Here is a 24,776-nt window from a genome sequence, read left to right on the forward strand (position 1 = left end):
GGGCTAGCTTGACAGGTGCTGTTAGTCAGGCTTTGTGTGGGGGGAGAAAAGGGGGTGGCACAAAAAACCAACTGTCAACTTCTGTTGATGTGTTCATGCATGCTTTGTCTATAGACAGATAAACTTTCTGCCTCCTGAGCTTGTGAAATCAGGTACTAAGTCTAGTCATCTGCCATGGGGAGAATCATGAGGTTTTTCCTAGCTTGGATTGATATATGTCAAAGTGGCAGATCCAGGTAATTAATAATACTTTGCTTTTGGATATTATCCACTGGGGGCAATTGCTTATTCGATATATTTTCAAGCAGTGCTTCCTTGTCTTAAACTAAGCAAGATAAACTGTGACTGAGTGTTCAAATACATTTTAACTGCTTACCCAATGTTTGTTGTTTGGTTTTCTGTATAATGTCTCTGTAGATTTGCCAACAGTCTCCCGATTAATGACCCTCTGCAGACTGTTTACCAGCTCATGTCTGGAAGGATGCCAGCTGCATCCACGGTAAGATTCGAGTGTGAGCTGCAGTTGAGTCTTAACAGGGTACTGCAGTGAGTAGTGTAGTTCATAACAGTAATCTTTCCATGTCCTTTTCCTAGACGGTCAAATAAGCTTTGTCCTTTTTTAGGTTTAAACACGTAACCATGCAGAGCTTCAGTCACTGATTTGACTAATTAATTCTTCTCATTTTAGTGCTGTGGAGACGAGAAATGGGGAGACTGGAGGCCTCATCTAGCAATGGTGTTATCCAACTTGACAAACAATGTGGACTTGGAATCCCGGACCATTGCAACCATGGGAGACACTCTTGGTAAATCCTGGGGGATGAACTGGTGATGATTGAAGGAAAAGCTTTCTGAAAAATTTTAATTACTCAGCACTTACACAGCAATTGCTATGTAAAATGTAAAGTGGAACAGTTCTATGCAGGCTTGTCTGTGCTGTGAAGGTGTTTAAGTACAAAGCCAAAACAGTGTGGGCCACTGAATTATGATGTGTCATCAAGACGAAATATTCTGAGTTCTGTCACTTATTTTCCTACAGCTTCTAAAGGATTGCTTGATGCTGCTCATTTTTGTTACCTTATGGCCCAAGTTGGTTTTGGAGTTTACACAAGGAAGACGACAAAACTTGTCCTAATTGGATCAAATCATAGGTTTGGCTTTCCTTTTTTTTAATATCCCCTTTTTGATGCAAAAAAATGAAAACTTAATAGTTGGCAAGACTGAGTTGCACTGCTCCCCTCATCATAACTAGCTACAGCGGTCTTTGAGAACTGTCTGATGCGCTGTCCTTTTTCGAGGAGTTAGTTTCCCATACTGTATGTTTAATAGCTACCTTTCTGACTTTATTTCTAATCGACAGATCTGTATTGATTATATATGATCTGAATGTCAAGTATTATTTTTCTTCTCCTATTCCCAATAGCTTGCCATTTTTTAAGTTTGCCACCAATGAAGCCATTCAAAGAACAGAAGCCTATGAATACGCACAGTCACTAGGAACTCAGCCTGGCTGCTTGCCCAATTTCCAGGTGAAGAGATATTTCATATATTTTTGCAGCTTTTATGCGAGGTGTTCATCTCTCATGTGCTTTATTCAGCGTAGAAGACACTGTATCTATGGTAGCTGGAAAGATTTATAGGTAGCATAGCGCAAGATAGCTTTTTCCCTGTTTTATCACTTAATCCGTCTTTTTACATTTTTCATCCATGCATTCTGAACTTTGGAATTTTAAATTCTGTTGTTACCATAACTCTATATTCCAAAAGAAAAATCTAGCAGGATTTGTTGATGCTACCTGTTGACAAATAATTACTTCCATTGGATACAGTTAGTAGAAGAGGAGTATTGAATGCTTTTTTTCAGACTTTTTTTTACCTGCTTAGTGTAAACATGATAATGGAACATCTGAACTTTTGGCTGAAATTACAAATTACCGTTCATTTGGTGCTCCCAAGAATGTTCTGACTGCTTGATTTATTTCACCTGCTTGTGTTCCGTAGGTTTTCAAATTCATCTATGCTTGCCGACTTGCTGAAATGGGACTTGCTGCTCAGGCCTTCCATTATTGTGAAGTGATTTCCAGAACTGTCCTCAAAGATCCACACTACTATTCACCTGTACTTATCGGCCAGCTAATCCAGGTAACATACGGAAGAATTAAGTATTTGTAGCTTCATGCTGTAGGTGATATGCTGTGGCTAAAGTTGCCTTTTGGTTGCTGGTTAACTGAAATTTTACAATGATTTCTTTTTCTAGATGTCATCGCAACTGCGCCTGTTTGATCCACAGATAAAGGAGAAACCAGAACAGGAATCTCTAGTTGAACCTTCCTGGTTGGTAAGGCTTCGCCATGTGGATGGACAGATTAAGGTAAAGAATGTACTTTCCAACATGAACTATTCCCTTTTAAGGATTAGTGTAAATCCAATTTTTGAATGGTTTTATTTATATTGCTAATTACAGAAATGTATAAAGTGATTACCTCATGATATATTCATGTCATAAAATACAGGCATCATAATTCAAGATAAGTGGATTTATCACACTTTAGTGCCTTAAGATACAGTACTGAGTAGTTTAAAGGGTAGTGTATGTTACATAACATATTTTTCTTAGTACTGTAATGCAAGGAGAATTGCAAGCCTCATTAAGGAACTAATGCAGCAACTCCTGTTATAAGCAGATGATCTGCTTGCCAGTAAAAAGGGGGGGAGTGAGAAAAAGCAAAAATGCTGTGTGAATTAGTATAGCTAAATTGTAACAGAATGGAAAGGGAGAAATATTTATTGAAGGAGATCCATTAGAGATATGAAAACTGACCTAACAGTTCAATAAAACAGCAGGAACAAAAATTATGGTGTAATCACCCTAAGATTTAATTTTCTATATATTTCTTTAGTTATGAACTTAATATCTGGTAGAGTTAATATCTTTTTTTTTTTGTGCAGGAGGGTGCAATAGCTTATAACACAGACAGATCCACACCACAACAATATCCATGTAGCACACCAAGCTCTGAATTAGACCATACCAGTCAATATGATGGAGGAGGAGTTGGCCATGACATGGGCCCAGGCACTGAAAATGCATTGTTAGCATCCTTATTACCCAATATGTCTCAACAGATGCAAAGTGTGCAGCTGATGCCGTCAGGTTAGTGTCTCATATCCTTCTTTATGATGTTTCATATGTTACTTCATGACAAAGAGAGAAAGTAAACGTTTTGGGTTTCTAGTATAAGAAATCATTTACGAGGGTGGTAGAAACAGTGAAATTTAATTTCTGCATTATTTCATCTTATTCACAGGATGAAAGGTTCTGTTTAGTTACAGCTCTTAACTTTATTTTGTGCCTTAGCACCTCAGGCTATACTTGATGGGTCAGCTGCTGTGATTCCTCCTGGTGACCAGGAAGCCGTCCGAAGTGTCCCCTTCTACCCAGTGGCTTCTCAGCCCATTGGTCCAGGCCCTGGCTTTGCACCTCCAGGATTTTCAAATCAGTATGGAGCTGAGCCATCACCGCTGTATTTAGGGTCAACGCTACCACCAGGAGGGCCACCACAAGAAACTGAGTCACGGGAAGAAGAGCAGACAAACCTGGAAACAGGTCTGGAATCTTAGGGGAATGAAGTATTTTGGGGGTTAATACAAAACACCTCAAAACTTATAAAATAGTGAGACAAGTCTTGGGTAATTAAGTTTAATAAGACAATGGAAGGTTACAGAAGCATCTGTGGAAAGCTTTAGTATTCACTTAGTATTGGCTTAGTTTAAAAGAGAGGTCAGAATCAGGAAGTTATGATTTAGACATAAACCAGGCAATTTTTCTGTACCATGGAATTGGTGAATGCATTGCAATTGCCACTTGGCTCTGTCTTGAAGGTCTGTGATTGGAGCATCAGGGATTTCTGTCTCTGGGCATTAGCACCTTATTAATTTTTAATCCTGTGACAGCAGAACGTGATGTGTGAAGGCAAGGATGGATGCATTGCCAGTTGTGTTAGAGATGTGAAGAACCCTGTATTGCCTCCATTCTGATGGTTGCATTGCTCACCCTGCTCTAACCTGTATATAGATCAAACAATACCCATGCAGGAGAAACAAAAAAATCACAGCAGCTAAATTTCTTGTTCTGTAAAAGATCAGGTTCTTAATAGCACAAAACTCAGAACTAGTGAAAAACTTTACTTTAAAAACATTTAGTTGTGTGTTTTTTTTCCCCACTAACATAGTCTAATTTTGCTTTTTAAGGAATGCAGGGAATTCCTCCAGAGTCTCCTTCACGAAACTCTTTCCCCGAACAGAGAGAGGAGGATTTCTATAACAGAATGGCTAGCATGGTATCTTTATTTTATACAGCTCTTCAGCGTGTCAGCTATGTTGCATGTCTGTGCAATCACAAAGTGTATTGGGGGTCTGTCTTGCTCTTCATCTAGATTTGAAGCTTAATTTTTCTTCCCCATCTCCTTCTCTTCGCTGGAATAAATAATGAACTAGTATAGAACTTTTGGCCATTTTTAATCCCCCTTTTTTTTTAATTGAGCAGGGGAAACCAGGCTGTTGTCTGAAGAATTTATTTTTTCTTTCACTGGCCTGTCTTCCTTTCCCATCTTCCAAAACAATTCTTCCTACCCTGAAGAACTTGTAGCATACATGTGAGGCAGCCTGGCCATAAAGAACAGTTCTGTGACTGAGTTTTAAAAGCACGGCATTGCCTAGCACTTGGTCATGACTGGAAATATGCATGGTGTTTATTGAAATCCAGATAGCCTTTTTAAAAATGTATAGTATTTTTCCCTGTTTAAGTATTGCTGGAGTTGGTATTTCCTTGGAAGTTATTTCAGTCTCTTGTTTGAAGGAATTAAAACATAAACATTTTTAATAGGGATACATCTGGCTACTGATAAAGGATGGGGAGAATTCTTAACTATGCTAACAAAAGAAACAGTGATTAATTTTTTTAATGTTAGAGTTGCTATATGACCATTAGAAAAACAACCGGCCTAATATAGAGGGGGAGGGTGGAATTGCAGCAACTGCTGTCTGGTGCAGCATTTTTATCTCTTTCCCCTTGTGGGCTGATTGGTCTGCACAGCAGTGACCTGATTTAACTTTGTATTGGATTAGTTATATGACCATGTAATTACTTGGCCAGACATCAGCTCTTTTTCTGTCCCTCCTATACATGTCAGAGGACATAGAAGTAACCAAATAACCAGCTTTAATGTCTTGAATGATATGGGAATTTGTAATAGTGAATGTTGTGTTGGATATTTAGCTGCTTGCTTATTAAGCATGTCCTGGCTTTGTATCTAACCAGGCACCAGGACGAAGATCCAGATCTGCATCTCAGTCTTCAGCATATATGGTATGCCATGAGCAGGCTCCTTCTTCCACTAAGTCTTTGCTCTTATTTACATTTACGTCTTACTGTTGTATTTGGATTTCTTCCTATTACTAACTTTTCAAAGAAAGAATTTGCTTAGCAAGATGGAGTGTAATCAGTTCACTCCAGCAGTGACAGCTTTGTGCTTTCCCATGTATTTGTGATGCAGGGCTATGGGCGAAGGTCACGGACAACTTCAGAGTCCTCTGCACATTCTGTGGGACGAGAAAGATCCAACTCTGCAGCAAAACAGCCTTCTCCTTCTCCACCTGTTCCTGTAGGGAAAGAGACTAAAAAAGAAGTAAAAAAAGAGACAGCATCTAGAAAGGTAAACTTGATAAGTGAGGTAGTCATAGGTAGAGGAGATTTGTGGGATACGTGGTAACATTGCCTTGGCTTTTACAACATCTAGACATTTTTATACACCAATATCAAAGTTTGTGCTACCGTTAGCTGCCCCTACGTGCGCTGAAGCATTGCTGTACTAGCCACTTGTTTTCACTGGGAATGAATTCAGAGCAATTTCCCTTCACGTTAAAAACAAACACACACCCTCTCTTTCATCCAACTCCTGTTCTCCACAGTGGGTTTACCCCTAGTTGTTTATTTACCTCTACTTACACCACTTCTGTGTGTTGGCCCTGTTCCCCTGTTTTCTCAGGCTGCCATTTATAAGGACTAGTTTTCATTTGTGGCATTACCTCTGAATTCTTTCTTCCGTCTGTCAGAAAGATACAATTTAGTTTAGCTGAGGGCATCTTTCCTGGTGTTTTTTATATTACAGTTGAAGTCTCTAACAGAAAACTAATTATTGCATGAAATTCTTTTGATTTGCCTGTAAAGACGGTGTTGAGAAAATTAACTAAATAGATGTATTTATATTTTAGACCGGTGCAAACTGGTTTCGCTGGCTGATGGGGAAAGGAAAGAATGAAGCTCACCTTCCAGATGACAAAAACAAATCTGTAAGTCCACTAAATCACAAAAACCTTTGTACATTTTAATTGGTTCAAAGAGGCTTCCTGTATAACAGATGAACCTTGTTTTAACAAGTAAACAGATGTGTGTAAAATTTAAAAATTGTGTCTATTCCAGCTTTGTTTGAACTGCTAATTTTTGACTCTGGTTTCCATGTAGATTGTTTGGGATGAACAGAAACAGCGCTGGGTTAATTTGGATGAACCAGAAGAAGAGGTAAAAAACTGAGGACCTTTTTGTTCTTCAAACTAAAATCCGTACTGGCTTACAATTTTACTAACTTTACTGAATTTGGCTTAAAGTGTGCAACATTTTGAAGCTAATCCACAAGTTACATATTTGTATAGTCCACGTATTTATGAAACCATTTATGTCTTCACGTGCTGGTGTAGATCCAGTTGCTGTGACTGAGTTTTTACAAAGGAATTTATTCTAAACTTAGTTCAATTATCTCTTGATACAAGTTGATACCACCTGGAAAATAGCTTGTTAATTGATTTGCTGAAAACAGACTAGGGGGGTGAGTGGGAGAGGGGAAGTAAAGAAGAGTCCTTAGTTCTGAAAACGTAACGCATTGTAAAGCAAGGAAAATCACCCACCCTGTCTATCCTTATTGGTAAAGAGCTATTTCAAAACGTAAGCAAATGATGAGAACCATGGTTGTGAATGCTTCCTTTTAGAGTGAGTGTAGATGGGCTGTAGAAATATCTTGACATTAGATAAGGAGTTATCGTATGGAGTGAGATAAGGAATATTGATCCACACAGCAAGATGCATGTCAGTATACCCAGCATTGTGTGTTCTGTAATAGGTAAAGAAGAGGAGAAGTCAGACAGACACTTGCCTTTTAATACTCTTAGTCAATGATGTGTTTTTTTTCTTTTATGTTCTCCTGGCAGAGTAAACCTCCACCGCCACCTCCAACAGGATTTCCTAAAGTTCCCCAGACTGCTCCGTCTGGGCCTGGAGGCCCACCTAGTGCCCCTGTCAACATCTTCTCTAGAAGAGCAGGTAACAGACATGGAAGACTTCAAATTTTCTATTGCATAAAATATGAAGACAAAACTCGTGGCTTTTCTGGGGGCATTTGGGAACAGTTGGCATCTCAGTGATGTCATGGAACTGTGGCTATTTCTGGCTTTGTGCCTAACTTCTGCATTGTGGTTGCTGTCACAATGACATTTTGACTTGGATATTATTGTTTGTATCCCTGCAGCATTATTTTCTGATTCTGAAAGGCAGTTTAACCAGCAGACTGTTGAAAATAGACATGGAGATGAATAACACAAGACTTATCTCTGTTATTTCTGGATTTCTCTGTTTTAGCAGGAAGCAGAGCCCGTTATGTCGATGTTCTGAATCCAGGTGGAACCAAGTCAAGTGGTGCTGTTCCTGCACCAGCAGACCTATTTGCCCCGCTGGCACCGATGCCAGTTCCTGCAAATGTCTTTGTTCCAAATTCAGGTGTGTTGTGCGTGGTTAAACTTGTAAGGAGGTTCTATGGTTACCTTAAAGTCACTTTTGCCAGTGTGTGTATTATGTAGCCTTTAATGAATGTTTCACAGCATTCGGTCTCACTAACTCCAATCCCTTTTAAAGAGGAATCTGTCTGGGAACCGCAGTAAAATAAATTAATAAAGCCCAGCTTTTCACTCTGCAAACAAAAGAGATTGGGTTTTTGCTTGTTTTGATTGCGTTTATTTTGTCTTTTTTTTTATTTTGGGGGGTTGATTTTTTTAAAAAAATCGATACAGAGCACCTAGGCCATCATAATAGCAGAATTTGAATTATATAGTATTCCTGTGTTGCTAAATACCTAGTGCTCATTTCTGACACCTGTTTTTAGTTCCAGTATCCCTATCTGAGGAAAGAATGGGGGAGGTCTTACTTGCTTACAATGTTTTTTTTGGCTTTCACTACATGCTGCCTTGCACCAAGTTGATCTGTATAAACTGTTTATCTGTGTGTAAACTGTATGCATCTCCTGCTTGCAAACTTGTAACAATACTGAGACATCTGTAGATACTAATACTGCACTCTTTAAATTGCCTATTTTTTTTTCCCCCTGGGAGAAGACTGGTATTGTACAAATTCAGTTCTGCTTATGACCCTGCTTCTTATTTTGTGAAGTCAAACCCCCTGATCTGGTGTCTGACTAAATCCCATTTCCTTTGTAGTTCCAGGGGAACCCCAGCCGATGGAAGGGAGTGGTGCAGCAGAGCACGCACCAGTTGCAAACCAAACCAACACAGAACCTGCTGCAGCTGCTGATCCAGAGGTGTGTTAAAAAGAATGTCTTGTATATATTGTTCAAACTTCTCATAAAAATAACTTAAGATTCTCAACAGTAGCTTCATAGTTGCAGAATGTACAAAGCATTACTGTTGTTGTACACAAACATAATCCCTATGTTTTAGTTTATGAACTTGAGAATGGAAAGACAAGTGAAAATGGAAGTAGGAAGCCCATGAAGAGTTTTATTTCCCAACTTGGCAGGACTGCACATCTTGCATTTGCAGTATGTGTTAGGAAATGGACCAAGAACATTGGAAGTAGCCATATGCGGCATGTTTTCATCTGACTTCATGTATTGCAATGTTGTTTTGCTACAATGGGATTAATATAGCAGAAAGGTGAAATAACATTGTAATGAGTTGCAGTAATTAAGATTAAAAAAAGAGTGCATTGTTTTTCTTTAGTATTTAAACCCTACAATCCTTCCACCTGGATCCGGGCTACCTGTTTCCAACCCTGATGGCTTCCAATCAGGAGAGGTAAGACTTCTAAGACTTGGTTCAAAGTGGTTAGCTAATGACTCGTGCAGCATATTTTTAACCATTATTTTGTAGTGCTCTTAACATGGGCCATCTAAATGGCAAGTAACTGATTCAAGATGCGATTGGACAGGATGCTAGGTAATCTCATCAGGTCTCGCTTTTCCCATCAAAGGTGGGACTAGATGATTTTTTAAGGTCTCTTCCAACCTGCGTTGTTCTATAATTCTATGATGGATGCAGTTGCTCGTGACCAGGCAAGATGGTGTCATATGACTGCCTCCAAAATTGCACAGAAGAGACCTCTAAGTCCATATGAGAAGTTCAGCCTCAGAGTCCTACCTTCTGTGGTGTGATCTGCTTGTTCGATATATGTAAACTTATAAAAGCCTTTTCAGAGTAAAATGTCAATAGTACTTTAAGGATCTCTTCTTGCCTCTGTGCATGCATATAATTTCACTAATATTAAATGTGAGACACAAAGAGGAGAATAGATTGCTGTGTGCCAGGCAGAGTAACATTACCTTTATTCCTACTAAATGTTTTCTGTATCTACATAATTTTGTGCTTTAAGAAGTCCTTTTGATTTAAACTAACTTCTGGCTTTATGTTTTTTTTAACTTGAAGTTGGTTTAACCTTTGGCAGAGTGAGACTTTTGTAATTAAATAAAACAACTGAAAGCTTGGGGCAGTGACATGCATGACGACTTTTTTATTTGTGTTTTGTTGTATTTGTGTGTTCTTGCTGTTTTGTAGCTTTCGCGCTCTAGTTCAATGAGTTCATTATCACGTGAAGTAAGCCAGCATTTTAATCAGGTACATGTGGCTGGCCATTCTCATTTATGTTAACGTGTTTCCTTTTCCACCCTTTATTTTGCATTTGCTCAAATACTAATGCTACTTTTAGTCATTTTCCCCTCTTCTCATTTCACAGAAATAACATTCAAAGTGACTAATGATGCAGTGTTCCTTTTAACACTCAAACAGGGTCTTCAGACTTTTGTGTTTATGATAATGCATGTAATCCAGGCATGCTTTTTGTTTATGTTCATGTTCCTAAGAGATTTACCTAGTAATTTTGATTAGCTCTTTCCTGGGTTACCAAACTTGTCAATTGATGTAAAAAAACAACAACAAACAAAAAACCTCCAAACAAAGACAAATCAACCTAACACTTCCCCAAATGACCCATGCAAACTGAACCTTGTCATTCTGCTGCTGCCAATCTCAAGTTGGTAATAATACCATTGCCTGTTTCATCTGCGAAAGCCCCTGTAGGAATTAAAGGAATGCTTCATCTCTGCTGTTCTGGGAGTACTCTGGGGTCACTGTAAAGGAGTGACACAAACTCTTTCTGATACTTTTTAGTAAAGCAAAACTTGACATAGAATGTTTATTTTGGGGCAAGTCCTGAGGTCTACTAACAAAAACAGAAGGTACTAATGCAGTGAAGTCGCACCAACGTCTTGTTTTGGTTTTGCATGCCTTGGATTTTCAGAGCTATTTACAGTTTATGCATGTGACATTGTTTTGCCAATTCCTACATTAAGCAAATAATATTAAAGAAATGGATGCAAACTGTACCAGCACTCTTTGCAGTTGTTATAATATGCTGCTCTGTCCATATTGTTGGCATTATTACTGTGAATATTTTCTCTGTATGACTAAGCAAACCAAGTCTGAGAGGCAGTGAAGCTCTGCAGTTCCGTAACTTTAGTGTAATCTACTTTCTAGCCTGCTGCTGTACCACCTTCGGGGGGACCTTCAGCAGGAACAGTACAGTTCTACAATCCTTCTCAATTTGCACAAGTGAGTAAAGGCCTCGTTGTTACTTTGAACTGAACTATTGAACAAAATGATAGAGATTTGTTAGTTCTGAGAGTTCAAACAAGTAATTAAATGTTGCTTGAGTAAATCAGTCATGCTGAACCGTCTTGTTTTAAGTGAGCTGAGTCCACGTCTACCTTTTAATAAGTAACTCGGTGTGGCCTTAAATATGAGTACAAATTTTGCCTTTTTTTTCCTCCCATATATTTTTACCATGTAGTTGTGTTTCTTCCCCCACTCCCATTCCCAGGTGATCCTTATGGTGAGATAATCCAGTCTGTCACGGAGTTTACTTCTGCACTTTCTCTGCCTTTGTAGCACTTAAGAATTTTGCAAGATAAAATAATGGAATGAGCAGCTGCCCATTCTGGAATGTCTGAAATGGCGCTGTATTTTTTCATCTGTTTTCTGTGTGAAGGATTAAAGGGTTAAAAAGTACTGTAACAAAAGAGAGAGTCTCGCTGTAGCCTAGGCACCTTTATGGAAAGGTGTGTGTACGTAGAACCAGGCTCTCAGTACTGCAGGATGAGTTTCTCCTGCCTTGTTGAAACCATACAGATGAGAACTATATAAAAGCATATTATTGTGAGAATTTGGTGCTTCAGCAGACCTCTGATACGTGATATAGCTTTGATATTCAAACCTGTCTGATGGGAATGTCAACCCTGTTCATTTTTTATACGGTTTGATTTTGGTTTACTAGCTTAATCTGGACTATCACATGCAGGGTGTTAAACGTGCACATGGACCAATCTAGCTCCTTTAAGCTAACAATGTTGGGATCAAAACTTTACTGACAACTTCTTGTATTTTGTCTCCAGTATGACACTTCTACAGAACATTTTTTTTGTTTATTCTTGTTACTCTTTTTCAGTCTCCTGCAGTCACTGGAAGTTCAAGGCCAGGAAGAATTGGACAGAGGAAGTATCCAACGCTGAAGTAGAATACAGTGGCTCTGCTTGGAATTCTCATTCATCTTCTGAATATATGAAGAACTATTCAATCTTATGGCACATGGTATCAGAACTAGCTGCAGTTGACAGGACAGTAATTTAATGATGGGTGATTTTTTTCATGGGTCTCCCTACTTGCACCTCATCTACATAAATCATTACCAAACATGAAATATATGTAACTCTTCCTTCTAAAGAACTGGCTAGAAATAGCTTTGCTGTGATAAAGAATAGACACAAGGGAGGAAATAGTTGCTGTCTGTTACAAAAATTATTCATAAATTGCATAGGCAATTTATTCCTAAAAAAAAATTTTAAACCTACTAGTGTGACTTTAAGGCATAGTTTCAGGGATTCCTTAATTTCTGAAGGATGCTCCCCTCCCATTGTGGGGGAAAAACATGTCCACATTGTAACATAACACTCTGTGGCCTTAAGAGGACCATGCGCAATTGTAATGCTTATAAAACAGGACTTGGTTTGTCAATGTGTGAAATTCAAGATGTTCATCTGGGAAATGCCTCGTGCTAGTTTGTTTTTTGAAGGGGGGAGGGGGCCACAGCTCATCCAAATAAATTGACCCATATCGAATGAAAACTGTGACTGTAATCTAATACTAATTTGATTTGGATCTTATCTAGTATGTATGTAGTTTGTGGTTTAGACTACTTGTAAAGCAAATTGTATAGTCTGAAAGCTCTCTGTATAATAGCCGACGCTGTACTATTTGATGAGTGAGTGTTCTTTTAAGTGCAATACGGTTACTTGCTTTCTCTCAAACTGCTGGCACTGTGTAATTAAGGTGGTAACAGCTTGAAAGTTGTCTTTTCCTCTTGAGTGCCAGAATCAGCATAATACTGTTCTTGAATTTCCATTACTAAAATAACCAAGGTCTTAAATAGCTAACAGCTGAGTTTCAAACATACTAAACGTAGATGGGTTAGACCTCTACCGCTGGACGTTAAAATCTATAGCATTAATATAGGAAATCTTGAAAACCATGATATGCAATGTTCATATTGACTGAAGAATCTGAATCATCTGCAAAGAGGGAAATAAACTTTAAATATTTATTAAATTGTTAGGCCATATTTTATTTAGAATTTGCCACCACACTATTTGATTTTACTTGAATTTCTGCTCATGAGTAGAAATAATGTGAATGTGAAATTGCTGGTGTTGGTCCCTGATAGTTTTTCTTTTCCTGAAGAATGCCACCTTTCTGAGATCTTGATAGCCTTACATTTATTCTAAAGGGGGTTATGCGTAGTTGAAGCGTAATGCTGTTTGGGGGAATCGGAAACCTTGGCATAGTGGTCCGTACTCAATTCCAGGCATGGTGAGCAGCACCGTGGGTTACTCTTCTGTGACTGAAACCCAGTCAGACACTTGGCTTCCTCTAGTTCAGCCAGGCCGCTGATTATTTTCTCCTTTCAGTAGAGACTGCCAAACATCTTAATTCAAGAAGGCTTCCTCTGAGCTGGGAGCGGCTATCTTTCCTAAGTGTAAGATTTGACACTGTAAATTCTTAAATAAAATATTTTGCGCTCTGGAGCACTTTCACATTTTACTACTTCTTGTGGTTATTGCTGTGGCAAGTCGAGTGAAGGTCCATCCATCTCCCGAGTGTTTGGAAAGGGCTCAAAGCCCTGCTTAAAGCGACTTGGAGAACGCTGGGTGTTGAGCACTGGAAGCAGTTTGCGCTTTATAAACGTTGAAATGTTAAAAATAGAAGCCGTAGATTGATAGAAGGAGCTTTTAATTGTTATTTTTAAGTGAAAAATGATTTGTGTTAAAGGTAACTTGAATGCCTGCTTAACCGAAAGCACCCGGGCCGCCTCTGATTACGGCCACCTCAGGGCCGGGGCCTGTCGGGGCGCTCCTCCGGCCGCCAAGGGGCGCTCACGGAGCCGCCGCCGTTGCTCCGGCCGGGCCGCGGGGCCTTGCCGGGGCGGAGCTGGCGGGGCCCGGGCCGGCGGCAGGCGGGGAGAGGCCGGCGGCGGGGGGCGGCGGGGGGCGGCCGGCCCCGTGAGGCGGCGGCGGCCCCTCGGCGGTGAGCGCGGGGCGGTGGCGGCGCCGAGCCGGGCCCCCTCTGCTACCGGGGGCGGCGGGCGGTGGGAGGGCAGCGGAGAGGAGCCGGCGGAGCCCCCCGCGGTCCCTGCAGGGGGCTGGGAGCCTGACGTTACGCGTGAAATCGCGTGCTGGTGTGCTTCAGTGGGTTCGCGTGTTGTTACGGAGCTGTGCGGGCGTGAAGTTTGGTGCGCGTAACGGCGGGATGCAGCCCTTCCCACCGAGGAGCCTGCCTCCCACCCTCCTCCTGCATCCCTAAAGCTTCCAGGCAGACGCCTTCTGGGTTTCAGCAGCAGGGCTTGGGGCAAAACCAGAGGAGGTGGCAGCGGTCTCCCTGCCGTGGGGTCGTGGTGGAGGCCGAGATCGCTGGAAATTTCCTGGCCTCTGGCAGCGAGTGCTGCGGGCAGCCTGGAGGCGGCTTGTCCCCTGACTCACCGCACCGCAGGGCTGTCCTACGGCGATAAAACAGCATCCCGGCATTCGGGGGCAGTTCTAAGTCGCTTTCAGGCTAACGCTTTGCACAACCTTATCTGAAAGAAATACATTTGTGCCCGTGATGCCTGCATCACCTAGGAGGTTAGTTCGTTGTTCTGCTCTTGTAAAAATGAAAATAACGTTGGTTTTCTAACGAGGTTGTCGTAAGGTTTGAAACGTTCTAGAATGAAGTCCTGTCAGGAGCTTGCTCTCTGATTATGGACCACCGTTCGCAGCTCAGTAAATTTTTATTTTTACGTGTTTCTCTTGGGAAAATTCAGGTATTCCACCTCTTGAAATTTTGCAGACGATGCGTCTGCCTGCACGTACGCCTTCCCTTCGCTCTCAACTAAAGACCGAACTGTCTTCAAACCCCATGCCTTTCTGGCTTGGTTAAAGCTCTGTGAACCTACTGATTAAGCAAGGGAAAGACAGGTATGCTGTGAGGAACACTACGTATGGAGCAGTGTCCGTAGCTGGCACGCAGGAGGAGGATGAGTACTCTAAATGGATTTTCCCAGCACTCAGGGGCATGTGTTACCCAGAGCACCGGAGGTGGAGCAGTGCAGGACCTGCAGGCTAAAAAAGCTGGCAAAGCAGCGAAGAAGGAGGCCAGTGGCAACGGCGTGCTTACCTTTGAAGATCCTCTACGTGTAGACACCTCTTTAAACGAAACCTTAAAGCTTCTACCGGATGAACTCAAAGCTAATATGAAAATCAAATCAGTCACCCCAAGGCCTCCTAGGAAACCCCGACTGGAGCGTGCTGCGTCTCTGGATGAGAAAAACTGGAGGAGGTGGAGGCGGTTTAGAACTAGTCAGGAAAGTCTGACAGATCCCAATGAGACGAGTTCCTCAAATGGTTCTCTGCAAGAAGCGTCCCTCAGCCCTCCCGTCAGGGGTAGAGCAACCCCCTGCAGTCAGTGTTGCGAGCCGAATTCCTTGCACAGTTCACCAGATGCCTCAGAAGCAAGTCCCATGGGGAAAAGCAGAGGAAGCACTTCTGACCTGGGGAAACGAGCCTCCGAGATCTCCAGTGCCTTTGGTGGGCTTCTGCGTGGGAAAGCGTTTGCAGGCAGCAAACCCCGGCTGTCCCAGATAATGCCGGCTCGACCTCTGCCACCCATGGAGCTCAATGTGGCCTCTCACACGCTGAGGACAGCTAATAGGATTGACTCAGATTTTATGGATTATCGCCATTATTCTCAGCACAAGTTTGGGAGGGTGAGCAGCAGCTTGAGCGATACCAGGCTACACGGCAATGGGATGGTCTACGATAATTGCTCCACAGACTCCATGAAATCCACGTTCAGCCTGCTCACCCCCATTCGTTCCAAGGATGTCCGGAGCAGGTATGTCGCCCGGCTTCTCGTGGCAAAGTCTGCTGTTTGGGGGCAGGTGCCAGCTGCCACGCAGAATCCTGCTGCTCAGGGGCAGAGAACTGATCGGTAAATCACTGGAGTTGTTCGGTGGTGTTTAACTTGCTGTGGCGAGTGGCAGCAGTTTGAAGATGAAAAGATTAGTACAGATACTGTATTTTTTTCTCCTTGGGGCTGTGTATTGTTTTTCATAAGCAAAAGTAAGATTTGCTGTCAACTTTCTTGTAGTATTTAAGCAAGCTGATTTGAAAGCTAGGGAACAGTAGCTGTGCACGCCAACACTCGGGAATATATATATATATATATAGTAACCTACAAAAAATACCTTGGGTTTGAACTGAAAATTAATTAACTTTTAATTAAGGCAGGAAAAAAATCCCCCCCCCCCAAATATTTTAGTTTGAAATTATCACACGATAGTTGCCCACACGTGCCTGCCACAGTCCTGTAAGGTGACTGTCCTCTGCAGGTGTTGAGAGTTGTTTGGCTTCTGGCAAGAACAAATCATCTGCTGTAAACTGCTTCAGTGTATCGCAGGAGCTCCTCTGCCCCAGGTTTTCCAGGAATCGCTTGAGGAAAAATGTGATTCTACTCAGATTGTTACGTGTTTGTCTGGGGTTTTCTTGCACTTCCTTCTGAAAAGCTGTCGGAGTCAGGTGAGGAGCTGTGTAGGCCAGCGCGTTGCGCAGCATTCCCTAACACCATGCTGTCATCGTTACTTGTGGAGCTTAAGGAAGATTAAAAATGCTTATTTAACCTGCTCTCCTTTTGCCAATAGCCCTTGCTTTTGTGAGCAGCGTGGTGCCTGGAGAGGCAGGCAGTGTGGGGCAGGGCTGTCTGTGTGGAACATGGCCTCAAACACAATAAATCACAGAATTTGGCAAGGAAGAATGTGAGTTTGAATCCTTGATTAGGAGCAACTTGGTGCCAGAACATTGGGCATGGTGGTGCTAGTTCCGTGTTTAGATAAACTGAGCTGCTTCAAGACACTCAAACCAGTCTCTCACTGTGTCTGCAATAGGTATGAAGGGGACTGAAGACTTGGGAAAGATAAGTCTTTGATCACAAAACCCATGCAGCGTCAGTCTCACCATCGTGCTCGTGTCCCGGCTGGTTTATGACAATAGTTTTGTTCTCTTGTGCATGATCCACGAGCTCTCTGTAAGGGTTGTCTCTGGTTGATGAGTACTGACGTGTGCAGAGTGTAAGGTCTGGCACGTGGCTGAAGTTCCCTCTGCACTGGTGACCTGGAGGCATGTTGCATCTGCTTTTGGTCTTACGCCGTGCCAAGGGAATAACCAGGGCTTGGGCTGTCTTGCGTTTCCCTGCAAAGTCAATTGCACTTAACTACAAGTTTCTGAAAGCTGCAAATGTTCTAATGAACTTTAAGCAAGTATATAAAGACTAAACTCTGTTTTCTTGAGCTAAATGTATGTGCTTGAGATTCAAGCGTTACAAATCATTACTCCAGCTGTCATGCCATTTTCTGAGATGCTTTTTAATGGGTCTTCTGTTTACAGGAGCTATTTGGAAGGCAGCCTTCTGGCAAACGGTGCCTTACTGGGAGCAGAAGAGCTTAGCAGATATTTCCCTGATCGGAATATTGGAATTTTTGTGGCTACCTGGAACATGCAAGGTCAGAAGGTATGTGCACGTAAGTCCTCTAGAGTTCTTCTGGCAGTGGTAGAGTTACCCCATATTTATTACAAGGACTGGTGTGATATTTTTTTCTGTTCATGATTGTGTTCCTGATCAACCTGAGTTCAGTGTCTTTACCAAACTTCAGGGCTCTCTCATGCATGTTCAGCTTAGTGAGCTGTTGTAATAGGGTTCCTCAGATATTGGGTATGAAAACAGCGAGCTTACTGGTGCTCCTCTGGCATTCTTTGGCAGCTCCGTTATGTTCTGTTGCAATTAGGGTCGTGTGAAAATGGCTGATTATTAAGTACTTATAGAGAACATCTCTGAATAAGAGCATGGCCTCCTGCTTACATATTTATGTAGCACAGGGAATCAGGATTGATTCAGCCACCTGATTGAGATGCTGTGCTTGGAAGAACACAAGCAATCCTTTGCGGTGTTCAGTAAATAGCCTGTGAACTTGGTAAAAAAAAATGCATTACAGGAAATTAAAAATGTCACAGTTTCAGACCATGTGGCTGAACTGTGGAGTGTTGGTTTCTGCTGGACTGACAGCAGTTGAAGTCTGCCTTTGCGAAAGAATATTCTCAGTATTAGCACTTAACCTGTTTTTGAAGCCCGAGTTGTTTGCGTATACTGTGGAATTTGTAGTTTTGCCTGGGCTTTCCTTCTACTTTTGTAGTAAGTCTTTGCATAATTTATTTTTTTTAATAACAGGAACTTCCACTGAATCTGGATGACTTCTTGTTACCGACAGATCCTGACTATGCCCAGGACATGTATGTCATCGGAGTTCAGGAAGGCTGTCCAGACAGGTAGCAAAAACAATGTAATGAACCGTCCCTTTTTCTTGTTAACAAGTAACTTTGTTTTTCACTATTCTGGAAATATCTCGATCATATTCTCCATAAACCTCCCATTTAATCTGTGAACTTTATTGCATGAGTACCAGGGAAAATGGGTTTTAGAAGAAAATGGCACAAAAATCTGTAAATATAGAACTTGGCCCTGTTTCCAGGGCAGCAAATAGAAAAACTCCTGTTCAGTGGGCTTCTTACCGTAGATCTGAGCCAGCTGTAACCTAGCTCACTGGCTGACTGTAAGCGTTAGCAACCCTGTGCTAATTACTAGTACGTTGCTCCAAATTTTCTAGACCGTCTGAGATTGACAAGCCCTACAAAAGCAGGTTGAAGCCTCGTGTCAGACCCTGCTTTTTTAGGATGTCTTTCCAGTGGGACTTGGTTTTCCTCAGATTCGGAAGCGCCAGCTCACCAGCATGCAGACCCTGCCACATGGCATACGTGGTTACAAATTAGGCTGACCAGCAGCATTGCTTTGGCGGGGGAGGTTTTGCTTATGCTTGCTTGCCTTTCTTCGTGAGAGGGATTACACTGTTCTCAAAATGCTGATTTTCTTTCCTGGTTATTGTCTCTTGTACTGTCCTTGTGATCCAGCTGTTCTTCTTTCCTGCAGAAGAGAGTGGGAGATCCGCCTCCAAGAGACACTAGGCCCCCACTATGTCATGCTCTACTCCGCTGCGCATGGAGTGCTCTACATGTCGGTCTTCATTCGAAGGGACCTGATCTGGTTCTGCTCAGGTGTGTGGCCCAGTATGAGCTGGAGAATAGGGAGGTGAAAGGACCGCTGCCATCAGGTGTCTTGGCCTTTTCTCCAGGGCTGTCCCTCTCCTGACTTGCCTGCTCACTGTCTTTGGAGGCTTCTCTCTAACAGCAGCTTCTCTTTCTCCTTCCAGAAGTGGAATATGCCACGGTGACAACTCGAATCGTATCTCAGATCAAAACCAAGGGAGCTCTGGGAATCTGCTTCACGTTTTTTGGGACCTCCTTTCTCTTCATTACCTCGCACTTCACATGTGAGATACTTACGGTCTTGGTAGAAGTGTCCTGACTGAGGGCGCAGGGGGGTTGATATACAGAAGTAAAAAAGCTGCAGGGGGGGGATACAGGAACCAGACAGATGAAGTTAAAGCTTGGGACCGCTGAACTGAAAACAGTCAGGGACAGGGGACTTTTCGGTAGCAAACTTGAAAAGGAACTGTTTAGAAAAACAAAAATGAATTCTGTGAGTTTGTATTCATTTTTCCACACTTCCTGCTGTTATTTTTTCAGTCTGTATGCTCCCTGGGTCAGTGTTCCATTTTATGTGTGGAACATTTCTGATCTCCATTGGAAGCTGCTGCTCTTGTAATCAGATGTGGTAATTAAATGAAAACGATGCATCGTTGCCAGTAGTGGGCTTTTGGTTTTTCAGCTGGAGACAGTAAGGTGAATGAAAGGAAGCTGGACTACAATAAAACCATTCAAGCACTTACACTTCCCAAGAATGTTCCAGACACAAATCCGTATCGATCCAGTTCTAGTAAGTGCGAAAACGTTCTGGTGTATGAGCCCAAATGAGCAGAGTTAGTGTAGAGTGAAAGTGCACAAAGGCAGAGAGAATGGGACTGCTTATTTGAGACAGTAGATAAAACAAAAGACCACATCTTTTTGTGTCAGGATGGTTATTGTTCCCATGATTTTTATTTTTTTTTTAATTTGAGCTGGGGCATAATCTTTTGGGATATTTGAGAGAAAAAGTTGGAGGGGAGGAGAACATTCAAAAGGCATTTTAATGCGATGTATTTTTTCTCAGAAAAGCAGTAACGTAATGTTGCTGTTATCTTTATAAATCTGTGATTCACTTTTCTAGCGTTTTCTGGAACTAGTAGAAAATGACTTTATTTCAAGACTTAGAGAAAGAACATTATTTCAGTTTGCATATATACAGGTCGATATATCGTTGGCCATATTCCATTATTGTTTCTTAATACCGTGTTGTTAATTTGATGGTCGCAGGCAGAGAACATGCTCAAGTATTGTATTTCTCGTTAATAAAAAAGAATTTATGTCTGTTCCTTGAACATACCCAGCAGTACTCGGTTAACTATGCATCATGCAGTTCCCATTTCTAAAGAATTAAGAGAGTTTAATTTCAATGAGCATGTAGCTTTATCAGATACCATAATTTCCTTAAAAACTCAAAGTGAGATTCAGTGATTTTGGAGGGGATTTTCTTCTGGTTTTGGAACTTTCTTAGAGTGTTCACCTTTATACTGACGCTTCTGCCTTGAATTTGCAGGTGATGTCACAACTCGGTTTGATGAAGTGTTCTGGTTTGGTGACTTCAATTTCCGACTAAATAAGGATCGTGAAACTGTGGATTCCATCTTGAGCCAGAACCCAGAAACAGGCGTGTCCAAACTACTGGCATATGACCAGCTTACTAGTGAAATGAGTAGAGGTGAGCAACAACTATTTTTCTCCCCACTCTCCAGGAACAAAGATTTCTACACACAGAAATAATTACAGCCAACTTCCAATTTCCTTAAGACCTTCGCTGCTTTTTGTTGTTAAGATCTCTAAAAAGAGAATGCAAATGCTGTCAAATCCAGTGGCAGTCTATTAAAGGGAATTCTGCATTTTGCTATGTACCTTGTGTAATTTCCCAGGCTATTTATTGCTTTGTTTCATCCTGATGCCCTTGTAAGCTGGACATCATTCTCTCACAGCACCTAGGGCATCTAGGTTTGAAAAGGCAGCATATGCAAAGCATTGGGAGCTTTCAGGGGAAGGGGAAGTGCATACACCAAGTGTTGTTTGTTTAATAGCAACAGACTAGCTCTTTATCCTCACTGTGTAAGGACTTGAACTTCCTACCTTTTCAGAGCCTAGGCCCAGGTTTCTATAGTCACAAACGTACATGCCTGCAGTTGCCAGCCAGCATTAGTTCAACAGTGTCAAATAAGCGTAGAAATCGTGCCAGGTTGTTGGAAGGAGTTTGTTGTTCATGCTGTTCTCCCCCTCCCATACAGGGTCTATTTTCAAAGGATTCCAAGAGGCTGACATTCGTTTCCGTCCTTCCTACAAGTTTGACATAGGAAAAGACAGCTATGACACCACCTCCAAACAAAGGACTCCTTCCTACACAGTAAGAGAGGATTTCGGAGCAGCATGCTTGGAGGGGCTGCTCAGGCTCTTACCTGCCGCCAGAGGGGATTCTCATATTCAGTAAAAAGCTGCCTTTTTGGATACGCTCCCTGCAACAGGGATGAATTTCTGCATGAAATGTGGCCATGCTGGCATTCGTTTCAAGGGAAACAGGGCATATGGGAGTGGTTTGGAGGAAAGGATTGTTGAATGCATGAGAGTTTGGCACAGGCTGCTAATGTTACTTATTCCTGCCTCGCGTCCTGTTGCAGCGCGTTCTCCCCTGTGCTCAGAACTGGACACGAGTGCTGTTGGGATCAGGCATACATTCTTCATGACTGTATCCCTGTCCAAGACACAAATTTCACTAAGTGGAGCGTGATAAAGGAACGCGTTTGTCTCTTTTGAACCGGTGCTTCTCTTCAGCGTAGATGTGCGAAGGGAGTTGCCATCAGTTTCCTCTCTCTCTCTCCCCCAGGATCGAGTAGTATTCCGCAGCCGGTACAGAGATGACATCCATGCTGTCAAGTACTCATCGTGTCCTGTGATCAAAACTTCGGACCATCGGCCTGTGTTTGCGTTGTTCCGTGTGAAAGTGAGGCCTGGCAGAGACAAGTAAGTGCCTGCTTATGCTGTTCTGTGTAACTGCACGTGACTGCAGTGACCTGAGGATGTGCCGCTTTTCAGAGTTTGTCCCCTCAGGGACTTTCAGGGACTCGGAATTGTTCCTGAAATAGAGTTAATCCCCTGTGGCATGTTTGGGTTTTTTACCCAATACAGACTGTCAGTGGTCAGAGCAGTAACAGTGCTTAAGCCTTGCCCTGACATCAGAAATCCTTGCTGCCAGGTCCCTTAATTCTCCTGAGGGAGATAATTGGAATCCATTGCCATTGACTGTGAGTCTGCGTTTTATCCGAGATGCAGCTCTCTGCTTTCCCTGTTAGCACGGATAACTTTCATCTTCTATTCCTCTTTCCCTTTTTGGGGTCAGCGCTGTTTGCAGTCCCCAGTGGTGGTTGCATTTCAACATAGCTATGTGCCAGTGGAGAATTTTGAGACCCTCTGTTTTTCTTCATGTTCCACTGTTGGCTGCTGTGCTAGTAGAAATCCTTATAAAATTTAGTGAAGTCACTGAAATTTAGTTTGCCACTTTTCTGTGAATAGCATGCTCGAGAATTTCAAAAGCCAAGTATCCAGAAAATGGTGACTTCTCAGAGCACTTCATCAGCAGTTCAGTTAGAATTGGAGTTTTTGTTTGTTTATGGATATTAAATATCCATTAAATAGAAGTATTGCAGAGGGTGGGCTGCTAGGATATCCTTCTGGCCTGTGCAGAACAGAACTGTTGTTGTGCAGGAACCATACTAGTGAGGAAACAGGTTAACAGTAAGCTAGTTTAGCTTTTTGACCGAGTATTGTTTTTGTTTTAGAGACATACATAAAAAAACCAATGCCCTACATCTTATATCCCTTGTGAACGCAGGCATTTTCATGCTTAAGTTGAAAGTACATTTGCCTTCTGTGACCAATATGTTCTTTGTTTAAATTTATTGTTAAGAACACTAACTTGTTGCTGTGGAAGAACTCTGTTTCGCTTATTTTCTCCCACAGCAGCAATATCTGAATGCCTCAAAAAAAGTAAAAAAAAATAAAAAAAATCTGGACTTTTTTGTATGAACTAGTTGAGTAGTGTTGGGAAAACAAGAGTATATTTATGCCCTGATCTAATTGCTTGTGTTTATATTCTGGAATACTGTAGTATTCCACTTGCTGCAGGGCAGTTTGACAGAGAACTCTACTTAATCGGAATAAAGAGGCGGATTACAAGGGACCTTCAGAATCGACGAGTGCAAAAGGACCAAAAATCCAGCAGCATATGTAGCATTTCCTGAGCTGAAAACTCTGCGACGCTTGTGTTAGAGGTACCCAGAAAGAAGATTTCAGGCCACGGCAAAATCTGCAGGGAATTGTCTGCCTAAGCACCTCTGGCAGTTGCTGTGGCTTGTGAAGAAAGTCTTAAACCTCATCCTGGATTCATTTGCATGAGCTAATCCATGTAGCTCAAGTGCTTTCGCTGAAGAAAATGGAGTCAGTTATTTAGGACATCCATTCCAACAGATGCAACTGATTTATTTTTAACCATACTGTCTTTGGAAGCAATCAGATGCAGTCTCTTGGTTCTAAGATAACTCCACGCAGGATTTACAGCTCTTGGAAGTGGCATGACTTGGGGCAGGGGACCTAAGAAAAACCCACAGAAAGGTGAACATTTTGTTTTGTCTGTTTGATTTGATCTGGTAAGCCCATACAGGTTGTGGGGTTGTTCTTTTTTTCCCTTATCTGTAGCCAAACGTGCAGTATTCTGTCAAATACTTAACAGGGACCAGTCAGGGGACTTGGGCAGTTTTGTGTAAGGATGGCGCTCCTGTGCTGGGCTTTTTTGGTCCTCTCCAGCAAGATTTGTGTGCGTGTACTACTGTACGTTCAAGGTGTGTAAACATTTGCCTTTTAATAATTATTCCATAGGCCTTCTGTTGGGGGGGGGGTAAATATCAATCTCTTGCACCCTGTATTTGGCTGGCGAGATTGCTTGAGGCAGTCTCTTTAAATAGCTTCCCCTCCACAGGGGTGATAAAACACTACCTGCCTTCAGCAGCAGGATGCTTGAGGTGAAAACAAGGGTTTAAATACAGCTACTGCGTAACGCTCCACCAAAACAATTTAAGATGTTAAGTGAGTACCAAGGATGTATGCAGAGAAACTGCAGCAAGTCAGATCAGTGCAATTTGTTACCTCTGATGACAGTTACATTTCCTTTGTTTTTATTTTTCCCAATTCAGTGAACTGTGAATAACTTGCTCTTTTTCAAGTAGTGTTGTCTTAAGGCTATAAACATACTATGTGGACCACTATGGCACTGGTAAAATGTAAGTACAACTAATTCTTAAAAAGTCGTTATAGGTACAGATTGGCTGGATCATAATCACCTCAGTACATAACACCATGCAAACAATTTGGAGGAAGTGCTGCTAACTATGCAACCTGTCCAAGACAGAGCTTCTGTTCTGCGGTACAAACATTTATGGCACTGACCTGTCTGTAGCCATCAGAGATTGGGATTTCCTTTCTTTTTTAAAGGAATATAAATAAATTACTATGGTACCTTCAATGAGAGCCAGGTCTTATTGCAGGGCATTGTGACTGTGATGCATGCTGACCCTTGGGCTGACCTTAGCCATTTTCCTTCAGCTGGAAGAGACAGGGTGCTTTTGCTCAATGTCAGTACTTGCAGAGGGCATTTTATCTGCC

At 42.0% G+C, this 24,776-nt stretch overlaps 2 protein-coding genes across 18 annotated transcripts in view; both read left to right on the forward strand.

Annotated features, from left to right (window-relative positions):
• The window catches only part of SEC16A (SEC16 homolog A, endoplasmic reticulum export factor), a 30,304-nt gene extending 16,835 nt beyond the window's left edge, over positions 1-13,469 (forward strand). For 5 of the 16 annotated variants that reach the window (XM_083808034.1, XM_083808020.1, XM_083808028.1 and 2 more), the window contains 20 exons: positions 418-499; positions 689-806; positions 1,040-1,151; positions 1,424-1,529; positions 2,002-2,142; positions 2,258-2,371; positions 2,950-3,154; positions 3,359-3,607; positions 4,252-4,340; positions 5,321-5,368; positions 5,556-5,714; positions 6,274-6,351; positions 6,524-6,580; positions 7,264-7,375; positions 7,691-7,828; positions 8,542-8,642; positions 9,064-9,138; positions 9,895-9,954; positions 10,873-10,947; positions 11,840-13,469. In XM_083808034.1, coding sequence (XP_083664160.1) covers positions 418-499; positions 689-806; positions 1,040-1,151; positions 1,424-1,529; positions 2,002-2,142; positions 2,258-2,371; positions 2,950-3,154; positions 3,359-3,607; positions 4,252-4,340; positions 5,321-5,368; positions 5,556-5,714; positions 6,274-6,351; positions 6,524-6,580; positions 7,264-7,375; positions 7,691-7,828; positions 8,542-8,642; positions 9,064-9,138; positions 9,895-9,954; positions 10,873-10,947; positions 11,840-11,908 — 2,188 coding nt within the window. In that variant the 3' untranslated portion in view covers positions 11,909-13,469. The remainder of the gene's footprint in view (positions 1-417; positions 500-688; positions 807-1,039; positions 1,152-1,423; positions 1,530-2,001; positions 2,143-2,257; positions 2,372-2,949; positions 3,155-3,358; positions 3,608-4,251; positions 4,341-5,320; positions 5,369-5,555; positions 5,715-6,273; positions 6,352-6,523; positions 6,581-7,263; positions 7,376-7,690; positions 7,829-8,541; positions 8,643-9,063; positions 9,139-9,894; positions 9,955-10,872; positions 10,948-11,839) is intronic. The other 11 variants (XM_083808035.1, XM_083808030.1, XM_083808023.1 and 8 more) reach the window with 5 other exon arrangements.
• A 372-nt stretch (positions 13,470-13,841) lies between these two features.
• Positions 13,842-24,636, forward strand: INPP5E (inositol polyphosphate-5-phosphatase E). Of its 2 annotated transcripts, none has more exons than XM_083808052.1 (11): positions 13,842-13,971; positions 14,744-15,813; positions 17,361-17,484; positions 18,199-18,296; positions 18,955-19,079; positions 19,235-19,354; positions 19,753-19,860; positions 20,620-20,781; positions 21,353-21,468; positions 21,946-22,082; positions 23,227-24,636. In XM_083808052.1, exons 2-11 carry the CDS (start codon positions 14,957-14,959, stop codon positions 23,357-23,359), a joined length of 1,980 nt encoding a protein of 659 aa, XP_083664178.1. In that variant the 5' UTR covers positions 13,842-13,971; positions 14,744-14,956; the 3' UTR covers positions 23,360-24,636. The 2 variants fall into 2 exon arrangements, with proteins under 2 accessions (XP_083664178.1, XP_083664179.1); XM_083808053.1 differs by lacking the exon at positions 13,842-13,971 and adding an exon at positions 14,015-14,564.
• The last annotated feature ends 140 nt before the right edge of the window (positions 24,637-24,776 follow it).

Source organism: Anser anser (genome assembly GCF_964211835.1).
Source record: "Anser anser genome assembly, chromosome: 21".
Lineage (NCBI taxonomy): Eukaryota > Metazoa > Chordata > Aves > Anseriformes > Anatidae > Anser > Anser anser.

Bases quoted from the DNA above. Each gene is read 5' to 3' on its own strand.
- INPP5E (XM_083808052.1), top strand. From the start codon at position 14,957: ATGAGTACTCTAAATGGATTTTCCCAGCACTCAGGGGCATGTGTTACC. The intron at 17,485-18,198 runs GTATGTGCACGT...TTTTAATAACAG, and splicing joins GGAACATGCAAGGTCAGAAG to GAACTTCCACTGAATCTGGA. The intron at 20,782-21,352 runs GTGAGCAACAAC...CCTCCCATACAG, and splicing joins TACTAGTGAAATGAGTAGAG to GGTCTATTTTCAAAGGATTC.